General features: G+C 47.5%; 1 protein-coding gene across 2 annotated transcripts in view; it reads left to right on the top strand.

Annotated features, from left to right (window-relative positions):
• Nucleotides 1-12,307, top strand: part of cnih3 (cornichon family AMPA receptor auxiliary protein 3) — a 76,348-nt gene extending 64,041 nt beyond the window's left edge. The window contains exons 5-7 of one of the 2 annotated variants that reach the window (XM_068577729.1): nt 1,210-1,357; nt 1,456-1,511; nt 12,240-12,307. In XM_068577729.1, the coding sequence (XP_068433830.1) occupies nt 1,210-1,357; nt 1,456-1,483 (176 nt within the window). In that variant the 3' untranslated portion in view covers nt 1,484-1,511; nt 12,240-12,307. Of the gene's footprint in view, nt 1-1,209; nt 1,358-1,455; nt 1,512-7,587; nt 9,551-12,239 lie in introns of those variants that run through there. The other variant, XM_068577728.1, reaches the window with a different exon arrangement.
• The last annotated feature ends 1,890 nt before the right edge of the window (nt 12,308-14,197 follow it).

Below are 14,197 nucleotides of genomic sequence, written 5' to 3' on the forward strand. Positions count from 1 at the left end.
GACTCTTACCCCTAGACTCTTACCTCTAGACTCTTACCCCGAGACTATTACCCCTACACTCTTACCCCTAGACTCTTACCTCTAGACTCTTACCCCTAGACTCTTACCTCTAGACTCTTACCCCTAGACTCTTACCTCTAGACTCTTACCCCTAGACTCTTACCTCTAGACTCTTACCCCTAGACTCTTACCTCTAGACTCTTACCCCTAGACTCTTACCTCTAGACTCTTACCCCTAGACTCTTACCCCTAGACTCTTACCTCTAGACTCTTACCTCTAGACTCTTACCCCTAGACTCTTACCTCTAGACTCTTACCCCGAGACTCTTACCTCTAGACTCTTACCCCTAGACTCTTACCTCTAGACTCTTACCCCTAGACTCTTACCCCTAGACTCTTACCTCTAGACTCTTACCTCTAGACTCTTACCCCTAGACTCTTACCTCTAGACTCTTACCCCTAGACTCTTACCTCTAGACTCTTACCCCTAGACTCTTACCTCTAGACTCTTACCCCGAGACTCTTACCTCTAGACTCTTACCCCTAGACTCTTACCTCTAGACTCTTACCCCTAGACTCTTACCCCTAGACTCTTACCTCTAGACTATTACCCCTACACTCTTACCCCTAGACTCTTACCTCTAGACTCTTACCCCTAGACTCTTACCTCTAGACTCTTACCCCTAGACTCTTACCTCTAGACTCTTACCTCTAGACTCTTACCTCTAGACTCTTACCCCTACACTCTTACCCCTAAACTCTTACCCCTACACTCTTACCTCTAGACTCTTACCCCTACATTATTACCCCTAGACTCTTACCCCTAGACTCTTACCTTTTACTAACATTACTTGTAGTGACACAACATGACATAACTATCTGATGAGGTAATACTTGGCATTGAACAGTAACATTTGCCCCCAACATCAGGGCAAATAAAGACAGTGTTCAATCTGTTCTTCACACTTTCACGGAGCAGAACATGTGTCAGCTGTTCAGGACGGGTTAAAGCAAACGTCAACGTCCACCAACATACTCAACATTTCCACCCACATCAGCTGCATGATGGTGTCCCTCTAACTCATCATGCCATCTTTTTCCATACTACCTCCTTCCCCATTTCCTCCCAACATCTCCCCCGCATACCTCCGCCTCCCCCCCCCCCCTGGAACGGGTCAACTACCCGCGGTGTGGTCTTTGCCCTGTGTGGTAGGTACTTCCATTCCCCAACGGACACCAAGGAGCTGCTCTACGACCCGGCGTCGGTGATGAACGGCGACACGCTGAAGTTCTGCCTGAAGGAGGCCTGGTGCAAGTTGTCCTTCTTCGTCCTGTCCTTCTTCTACTATCTCTACTGGTGAGCATGTGGCGAGAGGTGTGGGGTTGATGATGCACACAATGTCCTTCTAGTGATGCTGTTGTTAATCACTCTTGTTCATGTGTCCTGTGCTGCAGTGTGTGGAACCTGGATATATCCCTCTAATAGGTCCCATCAATGGAAACACTTCAAGGTACAGTCCTCTTGTTTTACTCCTTTTATTCTATGGTAGTACATGAAGACATGAGTCACTGCAGTAGAAAACAAAGTACAGTACAAGCAGAAAAGCAAAATCATGAGAATAGGACGAGTTTAATACTCATCATATAACACAAGAGTCTATTTCTGGGTGTGTTTCTTTGGTTTAGATAAAAGTAGCATCAGCATCACATCTTTCACTGCCAGCAGCTACGGTGGTGTGTTATGTTTCATGCTCACGTGAATTGTTTTAAAACTTTAAAACAGCTTTTATAATGCTGATATTATCATAAAGAAGATGTTTGTTCCTCCTGGATGGTACAGTGGTGGGAATTAGGGGGAAATCAAATACATATGTTGTCTAAATGTAAGTGACAGCTGTGGAAGTTTCATATGGTTGCAGAACATCTTTAAACTTCAACAATATGCAGTTGCACATGAAGGAGGTTTCTGTAAGCAGGTTGAGTGAAGTAATGCATTGGCCTCTGTCCCACTGACCACTGACGCACACACACACACACACACACACACACACACACACACACACACACACACACACACACACACACAGGCTCCAAACCCCCATGCATGCTCAGACTGGAGGTGCTCATGCCGTCTCAGACGCACAGAGCAACACATGTCTGCGCTCCGCCCTAAGGTGTAGAAAGTCAAGCCGACAGAGTCCGGGTGGCGCTGGTGATGTCCGTCGAGTCAGAGTCAACGCGGTCGTGATAGAGGGGCGGGGCCACGGTGTATAGTTCCCGCCCATAAACCCGCCACCTAGCTGCCATGTTAGCATCATAGCTGTTCAGCTATGTGACACACACACACACACACATATATATATATATATATATATATATATATATATATATATATATATATATATATATATATATATATATATATATATATATATGGGACATCACAGACGTCTGTCGTCAGGTGTATTCTTTAAGCGGCCCTCTGGACCCCGCACCAACACTTTGTTGGAGGCCCCTGACCCCCAAGGGCCCCGGTGCGACCACAGTGCCCTCCCTGTCGGTATAGACGCCCCTGTGTAGCATCCACTTGTATACACTTTGTTTCAACTGTTCAGCACATTTCCAGTACTCAGATGAATGAATGGATTTGTCCGTACATTCGGTACAGAATAGGAGAGCAGCCGTTAGCTCCAGCTCAGAGGCGACGTCCCCGTGTGGCCCCAGCTGATGCTCCACTGATGCTGGTCCTCTCAGTGAGACCTTTTGCCTCCAACGTGTGACCTTCCTGTCCACCATGTCATGCACTTCATTGTCTTCCTGCACGATGCCTGCAGGCTTCCTGTCCGGCCCGTGTGGTCCCACACAGCGGTGCTCAGCATGCCGTGTGCTGCTGCCCGCGCACTATCCTGCTATACCTTTTCATACCAAACTTGTAGTTCTTCCATCTCCCCGTCATGGGACATCTGGCCTCTCTATCTGCTCACATCGTGCACACAGGAGGTTCACCTCAGACATTACCTGGACAGATGTCCAGCTAATGGACAAGAAAACAAACATCTGCCACTTAAAAGGAAAGTGCTCGAAATGAAATGTTGACTTTTTCACACACGAGGGGTTATGACGTGAGTACTTACTGCACACCATTAAGATTAAAGCAATGAATGTAATCAATATTATTATTATTATTATTATTATTATTATTATTATTATTGTTATTGTTATTATTAGTATTATTATTGTTATTATTATTATTATTATTATTATTGTTATTATTATTCATTTGAAGTCAGACAGTCCATCTGTCATGAGTGCTGTGTTCTCACTGGACCGGTCCGTGGCCATGGAAACACAATGCACGTCTTCAGCCGAGCAGAAGCCGACACGTTCCCTCATGCGCAGTGTGTGTGTGTGTGTGTGTGTGTGTGTGTGTGTGTGTGTGTGTGTGTGTGTGTGTGTGTGTGTGTGTGTGTGTGGTGTTCCTCGTGTCACGATGCTGGTTTGGGAGGGGTCACTTTTGGTTTTGGCTGATAAGAAAACTAACTGTAGAAACACAATAATCCTGCATTCCTCTCCTCACGATCATGTTTCTAATCCTTTCCTTTGAGTGACGGGGAAAGAAAGAAGCAGCAGATGCTATAATGTAGTGAACGTTACTGAGGCAGCACACTAGTGAACAGACATGCTACGCTAACACAGAGGTCTTACTGCCCTGGCATGTAAACAATGACATAAAGCTGAGAAAAGGAACTCACATTATATTATAAAAGCAATAGCCCCATTTAATCTACAAGGGGGGAATTATGAATGAAGGAATAATTATCGGTATTTTGCAACTTAAACAGCATTATATTTATTATAGTCTTCCCAACGTGTCAGTATGTTTTCTGCAGTATCACATAACAAGTCATATTTTAGCATACATTATGTTTGATGTCTAATTAGGCTGCGTAAGCGAAGGAGCTGTAATTTAAAGAGCTACACGTCCGTCTATTAATGATGAGGCCGGCTCTCAGAGGATGTCAGTGAGGAGGTCGAGTCCCAGAGGAGGAGCTGGATCTGTCTGTCCTCCACACGGATGAGGATACATCCTCTCCTCTCGCTGGCCGTGCACACGCGGGAGTTCACAGTCTGAGATTAACGGAGGTGTGAGGAGCTCGCGGAGGAACACGCGTAGGGAATCATGACTGTCAGCGAGGTGCTGATCTGTTCCTGTCAAGTCACAGCTCAGAGAAGTGTTGAATCTCCAATCTGGGATTTCTGTCTGTTTGGTTGTTGGTTCATGCAATCTTTCACAATTCTTCTTTTCTAGGTGAACATCACAGATAACTGTCGTCAAAACAATTACAGTACGTCAAGCACATTGAGGCCAGGAGCTCATGTCATGGTGCACAGTCAAAAGAATTGTGGAACGGATGCAGTGATGTGTGCTTTCAGCTTGTTTTATGCACGCTGGATGATGCTCACTGCAAGACATGATGCTCACTGCACAACATGATGCTCACTGCACAACATGATGCTCACTGCACAACATGATGCTCACTACAAGACATGATGCTCACTGCACAACATGATGCTCACTGCACAACATGATGCTCACTGCACAACATGATGCTCACTGCAAGACATGATGCTCACTGCACAACATGATGCTCACATGACATGATGCTCACTGCAAGACATGATGCTCACTGCACAACATGATGCTCACTGCAAGATATGATGCTCACATGACATGATGCTCACTGCACAACATGATGCTCACTGCACAACATGATGCTCACTGCACAACATGATGCTCACATGACATGATGCTCACTGCACAACATGATGCTCACTGCACAACATGATGCTCACTGCACAACATGATGCTCACTGCAAGACATGATGCTCACTGCACAACATGATGCTCACTGCAAGATATGATGCTCACATGACATGATGCTCACTGCACAACATGATGCTCACTGCAAGATATGATGCTCACTGCACAACATGATGCTCACTGCACAACATGATGCTCACTGCACAACATGATGCTCACATGACATGATGCTCACTGCACAACATGATGCTCACTGCACAAGATGATGCTCACATGACATGATGCTCACTGCACAACATGATGCTCACTGCACAACATGATGCTCACTGCACAACATGATGCTCACTGCACAAGATGATGCTCACATGACATGATGCTCACTGCACAACATGATGCTCACTGCACAACATGATGCTCACATGACATGATGCTCACTGCACAACATGATGCTCACTGCACAACATGATGCTCACTGCACAACATGATGCTCACTGCAAGACATGATGCTCACTGCACAACATGATGCTCACTGCACAACATGATGCTCACTGCACAACATGATGCTCACTGCACAACATGATGCTCACTGCACAACATGATGCTCACTGCACAACATGATGCTCACATGACATGATGCTCACTGCACAACATGATGCTCACTGCACAACATGATGCTCACATGACATGATGCTCACTGCACAACATGATGCTCACATGACAACATGATGCTCACATGACAACATGATGCTCACATGACAACATGATGCTCACATGACATGATGCTCACATGACATGATGCTCACTGCACAACATGATGCTCACAAGACATGATACTCACATGACATGATGCTCACATGACATGATGCTCACTGCACAACATGATGCTCACTGCACAACATGATGCTCACTGCACAACATGATGCTCACTGCAAGACATGATGCTCACTGCAAGATATGATGCTCACATGACATGATGCTCACATGACATGACGCTCACATGACATGACGCTCACATGACATGATGCTCACATGACATGATGCTCACATGACATGATGCTCACATGACATGATGCTCACATGACATGATGCTCACACTGCACAACAAGGCAGCGTGGAAGTCTTTCATGTGAGAAGTAGAGTTGCTCATTTCAGCTTCTTCCTGTGATTTACATCCGATCCGCATGTCGCTCCCCACAACACGGCAGTGTTTAACAGAACTCGCTGGTTACAACAGTGAACTGCTTCTACATTTGTTTCTGCACATTGTTGTGAGACGCTCGGCCTCCTGTTGTGTTTGCTTGGAGGAGAAGGATTGCCCTTTACTGCTATGTGAAGAGCTGAACTCTTCTCTCCAGTCAGGAGGCTCCGACAAGAAGCTTTAAAGGGCAGCGGCAGTCTGAGCACTTTGAGGCCACTTCCCTTTGTTTGCTCTGTGAAAGCAGCTGCTGCTCCGTCTGGATGTTGAAGTCGCTGCTGTAGTTTAATGTGTCATCACAGAATATTGGTAAATCATAAAGGGCCAAAAGCAACACCATATCGACACATGGATGGGCTTTGTAGCTCCTGCTACCGCATGGCATTGATTGTTACCTACCGTGTTACATTTGTTGGTAAAAGTAATGTTACGCCTGTATTTTTCAATATGTCCTCATATAAACGGTCATGAACGTAGTCCCCGTTAGCCCATGAGGTTGTGGGCGGCCATTTTGAAGCCTCTATAGCTTCTAGCATGTTGCCCGTCCTCTTCTCAGTGTTTGGCGTCCACATCGTGGTTCTTTTTGGAACCAGAAGTGACACGAGAGGGCGGAGCTACAAACAAACACTGAATGAGCATTTTGTAGGCGACCAACGTGTTGCAATTCACTGTCTTCATCTTTTCAGCACCAAACCCCGTTTCGCCTCTTTTTCCCCAAACCCATTGTTGGGTTGGGGACCCGCTGTGAAAGGGTTTCAGTAAACACTAAAACATGCTTCATTAACTACTGGGACCATAAAGTGGTGTTTAGAAGTAAAGGCAGTTTTCTCACAATCCTTCAATCCGACCAGAGGAGGCGCCCCTGATGGCTATCAGCAGGGGGCGCTGTGCACCCCTTCAGGTTGGTCAGGACGCTCATTTAAACTGAAGACGTGGAACTCATCAGTGGCCGGCCGTGGGCTTTCTACCTGTGCTTTCAGTGGATCAGCTGTTTGGCGCACATCAAAAAATATAAATACAAAAACGTATTAAATAAATGATAAATCAGCTGTAACTTTGTGATTCTGTTTGGAAGGCTGAGCAGGCCCTGACGGCCCGCCACTGGAACTCCTGGGTGAAATACTCCAATTGGACTTCCTGGATTGTATTTAATGATTAAAACCAACAACAACCCCAAAGCAGCATCGCCTTGTAATGCCTTGACCGAGACGCAGCGTTGCTCGAATTATGCAGATCACGACAAAGCTTCAAAGGAACGTCACGCACAAAAGTTTGCCGTCAGCAACTAAGATGAATAAGTTCACTTCTGAGCCTCTCCTCCACTTCTGAGCCTCTCCTCCACCGACACAGACAGACAGCAGCATGGAGATGAATCAGCAGAAATACTAACTATGGATCAATGAAATGTTTGAACACACACACACACACACACACACACACACACACACACACACACACATGGAGCTAGCTAAAAAGCTTCATCCGAGTGCTCCCAGCGTTGTTGTTGTCCTCACTCTGTCACTTCCTGCCTGCCGGTGACCGTTTCCTGTTTCTTCTTCTTGTGTTGCAGTCGGATCTGTTACCTCATAACAACGGATTCATCAGCAACTGGAGAGAGAGAGAAGCCTCCGGACACTCGCACGCCTCTGACTCACCTCTGGAAGTGAGAGACAGGTTATTCAAAGGAAAGAAGATTCACTTTTCTTTTCTCTCTTTTTCTTGTTGCTGTGAATCAAACCATGAACTGGAGGCGTCCGCTCCGTCTGTACATAAAGACTGAAGACTACAAGTCCTGTTTACAGTTTGACTGGTCGTAGCGAAGACCCGAGTTAATCACTGCCTGGCCAACGTTTGTAACACACACACACACACACACACACACACACACACACACACACACACACACACACAGCCTCCTCCGGAGTGGTACCGCATACTTACTGCATGGTAGCAGCGCCGGTAGCCCCGGAGGACAGAAGAGCACAGTAGCGTTTGCACAGTTTGTCTCAGGCACAGCGCGGAGCTGCCGCGTCCCGCGCGGAGCTGCCGCGTCCCGCGCGGAGCTGCCGCGTCCCGCGCGGAGCTGCCGCGTCCCGCGCGGAGCTGCCGCGTCCCGCGCGGAGCTGCCGCGTCCCGCGCGGAGCTGCCGCGTCCCGCGCGGAGCTGCCGCGTCCCGCGCGGAGCTGCCGCGTCCCGCGCGCAGCAGCTCGCCGACCCTCAGCCCTCCATCGCCTCACCGACCCGTAGCGTCAGCGGTGAGCCTCAAGAGCGAAGGACAGAAGGAAGGAGAGGACGGACATCACTGTACAGAAGGGAGAGTGTTGCTCTCTGGGTTGTCTTTCTAACATTATGGCTTTTGTGACGTGTGCATTTTGGTGTATTCTTTAAAAAAGAAAAAAAAGGCATTTCCAATTGAGTTATGATCTACAGCAAAAAGGTATTCTATAGAGAAAATGACTTCTCAGTGTTGTCCTTAGTGTCGTTCTATTGTGGGAAACTTTTCTAAAAACTCCAAACTAAAAACTGACACCTGTCCGAGCTTTTATAGTAGAAGGAGCGCACATTCTCTACACAAATATGTGTCTTTGATCTTGCACACTATTTGCAATATTTGGCTATATATTAGAGGTCATATCCGGTAGTCTAGCCACAGGTGAAGGTCTTCCATGTAAAGAAGCAGCCAGGAGACAGCGGGAATCTTTTCTCGCTGGATTTACACCACGGACCAAAGTGTTGTGTTTATTCATTCATGTCTGTGTGTGAGAGCGGCTCGCCTGCGGGCTCCATCGCAAAATAAATATGATTTTTCCAAACTGTAACGGCACCGTTCAGCGAGTGCTGAAGGAGGCAGAAGATGGAGGAAGAGGCCGAGCACGGGTCTGATGGACCCCGTGTTCTCTGTAGCAGAAGATGGAGGACTCGCCGTCACTGGTGGAGCAGCTCGGTCAGCGGCTCCACGTCTCCACCTCCATGTTCACATGACGCAGCGCAAGCGTTGAGGCGACACTACGTGGTTCAGGACTGAGCGGAGCAAAACTAAAGGCTGCGTCGTCTCAACATACAACTTGTTTAGCAAGTAACCTGACTAGATGTAACCTGCGCTACGCTACGTAGCTTAACTTCAGTACGTAACTTAAACACAATGGATCCACCGGGACTGTAACGCCGGTCTTCTGGGGGGAGGTCCTGTGTTTTAGTCCTGCAGGATGTGATGCGGTGCATAGCACGCTCCTGCAGTGAGACGTGACATCACGGTCGACTTCAGTTGAACCTGTCAGTGTTGACTCTTCCATCAAGTTACGCTACAAAACATAATATACGCAATGACAAATAATTAAACTCACGAAATGTCACGGAACTTAACATACGAACAATGCTGACGTTTTCCATCCAGCACCACGCCCGACACACACTTCACCTGCAACAGTACTACCACTACACAGACTGATACCACTTCACCTGCAACAGTACTACCACTACACAGACTGATACCACTTCACCTGCAACAGTACTACCACTACACAGACTGATACCACTTCACCTGCAGCAGTACTACCACTACACAGACTGATACCACTTCACCTGCAACAGTACTACCACTACACAGACTGATACCACTTCACCTGCAGCAGTACTACCACTACACAGACTGATACCACTTCACCTGCAACAGTACTACCACTACACAGACTGATACCACTTCACCTGCAACAGTACTACCACTACACAGACTGATACCACTTCACCTGCAACAGTACTACCACTACACAGACTGATACCACTTCACCTGCAACAGTACTACCACTACACAGACTGATACCACTTCACCTGCAACAGTACTACCACTACACAGACTGATACCACTTCACCTGCAACAGTACTACCACTACACAGACTGATACCACTTCACCTGCAACAGTACTACCACTACACAGACGGCCGTCACGTTGAACGCGTGGCGTCGTTGACCGAGCAGCCATATTGGACGACCTTGGAAATAAGAATGATTTGCATGTGTGTGTATATATATATATATATATATATATATATATATATATATATATATATATATATATATATATATATATATGAGGTATCCTACGGCGTCACGGTCCCCAGGAAGACAGTGTCTCTGTGGGCTTCATCCCCGCAGCTGAAATGAATAGTGTGTCTTGCTCTGGGGCACTTCAGCAGGGCGGTGGCTTGAAACCGGCATCTTCCACGTGTAGCACAGTTTTCTACCCACCAGGCCGCTCTTTAGATCTTCACCATCGTCTTCACACAGGGAGCTCAAGGAGAGCGAGTAGGAATGCCCAGTTTGTTGTTTTCTCTTCTTCTAGCATTTTCTATCCTTACCGTGTACGTGGCCGAACGAGTTGAATTTAGATATTGTTTATGAAATAAAGTATTTTAAAATCAAAGATTCGCTTCCAGTCGTCGTGCTTTTCCTTTGTGTCACAACATGCTCCAACTACAAGGGGACAAGTTGGCCCATGATTTATGATTTACATGCAATCATAATGCATCATAACAGATTGTAATGAAAATAATAATGAATTACAATTACAACCCGCCCATGAAAGTCATAATAAAATGCTTTGTGATGTGTCATGATTATTGTTAGGATGCATTATTCATGAGTGCTTATGGCTGTAGATATACATGCTGTAAAGATGATAGGAGAGGTATCATGCATGAGGGACGTCGTGTGAACGCTCTGCAACATTAAACCACTTTAAATGAAACAAAACAGACTCATTTAGCTTTAGAACTAACTTAATGTCACATGACACAACACCAAGGAACACACAGGTTGTAGTGAGACACAACGGAGTAAACATCCAGTATTTGTTTTGCCTTAAACCAGAAATCATTTATTCACATGGGGCGACCCAAAAGCTGCCAACAGTTGCACATTTACAGAGAAAATATTTATCCAGACAACGCAACACGACATTAGGATTCAGTCCAGTATTCACTCTCTCTTTGCCTCAGCGGCGTCTGTCTGTCCTCTGTGCTGCTGCCGGACACAACGTGCGTCATATGAACGTGAACCATTGAAGACAACACTGAATACTGGAGCCGTTGATGTGATTATACTGTTGCACTCTGTGGCTTAACCGCGTCACACGATGTCTGTTTTAATAAAAGTGTGATGTCACTTTGACGGAGACGTGTGCTGCCATCACCTCTCGGTCACATCGCCCAGTGTGTGTGTGTGTGTGTGTGTGTGTGTGTGTGTGTGTGTGTGTGTGTGTGTGTGCGTGTGTGTGTGCAGGTGAGTGTGTGTCTGTCCGTCCGAGCCGTGGCAGCCTGACAGATGGGTGACAGCTTGTCTTCCCAGCATGCACCTGGGTGCTTTCCACATCGCTGCCATGTATTTCATCATAATTAAATCCGGCGCACACTGCTTGCCTTTTGGCCCTCGTGATGTGTGTGTGTGTGTCTGTCTGTCTGTGTGTGTGTGTGTGTGTGTGTGTGTGTTTCAGTCCTCTCCCCGTCTGAAGTCCTTCAGCATCCACCTCTTAAAGCTGAAGTGACGTTGAGCTGCCGTCCTGCAGCCCGATGGCTGTAAGAACTCTGCTTGGTCTTAATCTGGCTCTGCGTGGGACAGGAAGCTCACCGTACTGGTTTCCTTCTGCACGCCAGCTGGCTCAGCGCGAGGAGCGCCTGAGACTCATGGAGGGTTTAAACTGCTTTTTAAAACGGGGAATGGCCAGAGTGACTCCAGGTCGGAGGTTTCCTGCTATGCGGCGCCGAGCCTGAGATTCACATCGCTACACATGAACATGCAGAAGTGGACACGACGTTCTGAAGCCTCCAGTTTGGCAGTTTTCCTGTCGCCATCTTGGATTTTGGTCTTCTCCATCTTGGTTTTATTTTTGCAACCGGTGAAGGAGTGAGGTAGAGAAGCCGTATACGTCTCTGCAAGTGGTAGCGATCTGTCAATCACAGTAGCCCCGCCCCTAAAGAGCCCCCTGCTGTAATGAACGACATCAAGAGAGGAGTTACTAACAGAACAACAGTAAAACCACCATGACAGTTCATCTTGACCGTTTGTAAATCAACCTGCATCCAGGCATGCCTCTGGGATATGTAGTTTTTCATAGAACTGTGAACTTTTCCATTTCTGAACCGATTTAAACTGTTTTGTTTTTCTGAAAAACCTTCAAATCACCCCAACACTTTGTTTTCGGTGTTTGTTTGTGTTTGTTTTTGCAGATGTGGCTTCATGAGGGCCTGTTCTTTCCAGCGAGGGGTGAGACCAGTATGTGGGACCTTGGTAACGGTCTGAAGCACATTTTGAACATGTCGGAAGCCGCTTGAAAAACATTTTCGGTCAATCTTGTTTAGATCATGTTGGATGTTCATAGTGATGATCACAATATGTTCTGAAAGTGTATCAAGTATTAGAACTCATGGGGTCCAATGAATGGTACATGGACCTGTACTTGTGTAGCGCTTTAACACAACATGACATCATTCACCCATTCACCTGATGGGAGGAGCCACCATGCAAGATGCCACATCAGTCTCATCAACTATTTATACACATGTATACTCTGTAGGCGCAGCTACGGGAGACATTTAGGGTTAAGTGTCTTGCTCAAGGACACATCGACAAGGGCTAGCGTCGCTGGGGCGCGGGGATCAAACTGCCGATCCTCTGATTGAAAGACAATCTTGCTCACCACTGAGCCACAGTCACCCCAAGCAGCATGACCACGTCCCCCCGTCCTGGAGGGAGGTGTCCAGTCCTGGAGGGAGGTATCCAGTCCTGGAAGGAGGTATCCAGTCCTGGAAGGAGGTATCCAGTCCTGGAGGGAGGTATCCAGTCTGCTGGAGGGAGGTATCCAGTCCTGGAGGGAGGTGTCCAGTCCTGGAGGGAGGTATCCAGTCCTGGAGGGAGGTATCCAGTCCTGGAGGGAGGTGTTCAGTCTGCTGGAGGGAGGTATCCAGTCCTGGAGATGAGGTATCCAGTCCTGGAGGGAGGTATTCAGTCCTGGAGGGATGTATCTAGTCCTGGAGGGAGGTATCCAGTCCTGGAGGGAGGTATCCAGTCCTGGAAGGAGGTATCCAGTCCTGGAGGGAGGTATCCAGTCCTGGAGGGAGGTGTCCAGTCTGCTGGAGGGAGGTATCCAGTCCTGGAAGGAGGTATCCAGTCCTGGAGGGAGGTATCCAGTCTGCTGGAGGGAGGTATCCAGTTCTGGAGGACAGGTATTCAGTCCTGGAGGGAGGTATGCAGTCCTGGAGGGAGGTATCCAGTTCTGGAGGACAGGTATCCAGTCCTGGAGGGAGGTATCCAGTCCTGGAAGGAGGTATCCAGTCCTGGAGGGACTGGATATCACCACGCCCATCACCCGGTCTCTTTAGAGCCACTCAGCCACTGTGTTGTGTCTTTGAGTCCTGCTCACTGACCCTGTGTCTCTAAGGCCATGTGAACACCTCCCAGGAAGCTGGATTCACACTTTTCACCTCATGTTGAAAACTTCTGTCTTCCACAGTTGTTTTGCTTTCACCTTCTGTGACTCATCCATCTCTAGACACAGAGAGGGAGGTGTGCAGAGTGGCAGGTGCAGCTAAGCATTATGGGTCTTGACAGGTGTGGTTGCTCCGTCCCACAGAGCTGGCGGTCTGTGACGGTCCTGTGTGCGTTAGATGGGTTCCTGTCAAACTGCATTACCCACAGTGCCACTGGGGTCTCACCGTCTGCTCATCTGCCTCCAGATCAAACAGTCGTAGTCCTGAACCAACGGTTCCAAACCGCTTGTGTTTGTTGCATTGAAAGGATGAATGCAGCTTTGTGAGTGCATCCTTAGCTCATATCTCTATTTCTTATTTATTAGAAACATCAAAGACGCCGACACGCTGATGCAACATTGCGTAATCCACGAAGAGGAGTATTGAGGCTGCGTTACACTCGTTATATTAACGAGTCAAAGTCTCTACTGCCACTAGGGGGCACCACAAAATACTACGTCCACTTCTTGTCGTCAGTCTGTGTCAATTCCACAGAGAATTACAACCAACTGCAGGTCTCCTCAGCTGCACGGAGCGTTTTAACGTATCGCTGGTGGAACATTAACCAGCTGAAGAGACGACGTGTTGCTCACGAGTTGGAGACCAGAAACAGCTCAGCGTCGAGCGCCAGGAGGCCGAAGACACGACCAACAAAACAA

This window comes from Clinocottus analis, unplaced genomic scaffold (assembly GCF_023055335.1).
Source record: "Clinocottus analis isolate CAN_PGR_092001 unplaced genomic scaffold, fCliAna1.0.p SCAF_15, whole genome shotgun sequence".
Classification (NCBI taxonomy): domain Eukaryota; kingdom Metazoa; phylum Chordata; class Actinopteri; order Perciformes; family Cottidae; genus Clinocottus; species Clinocottus analis.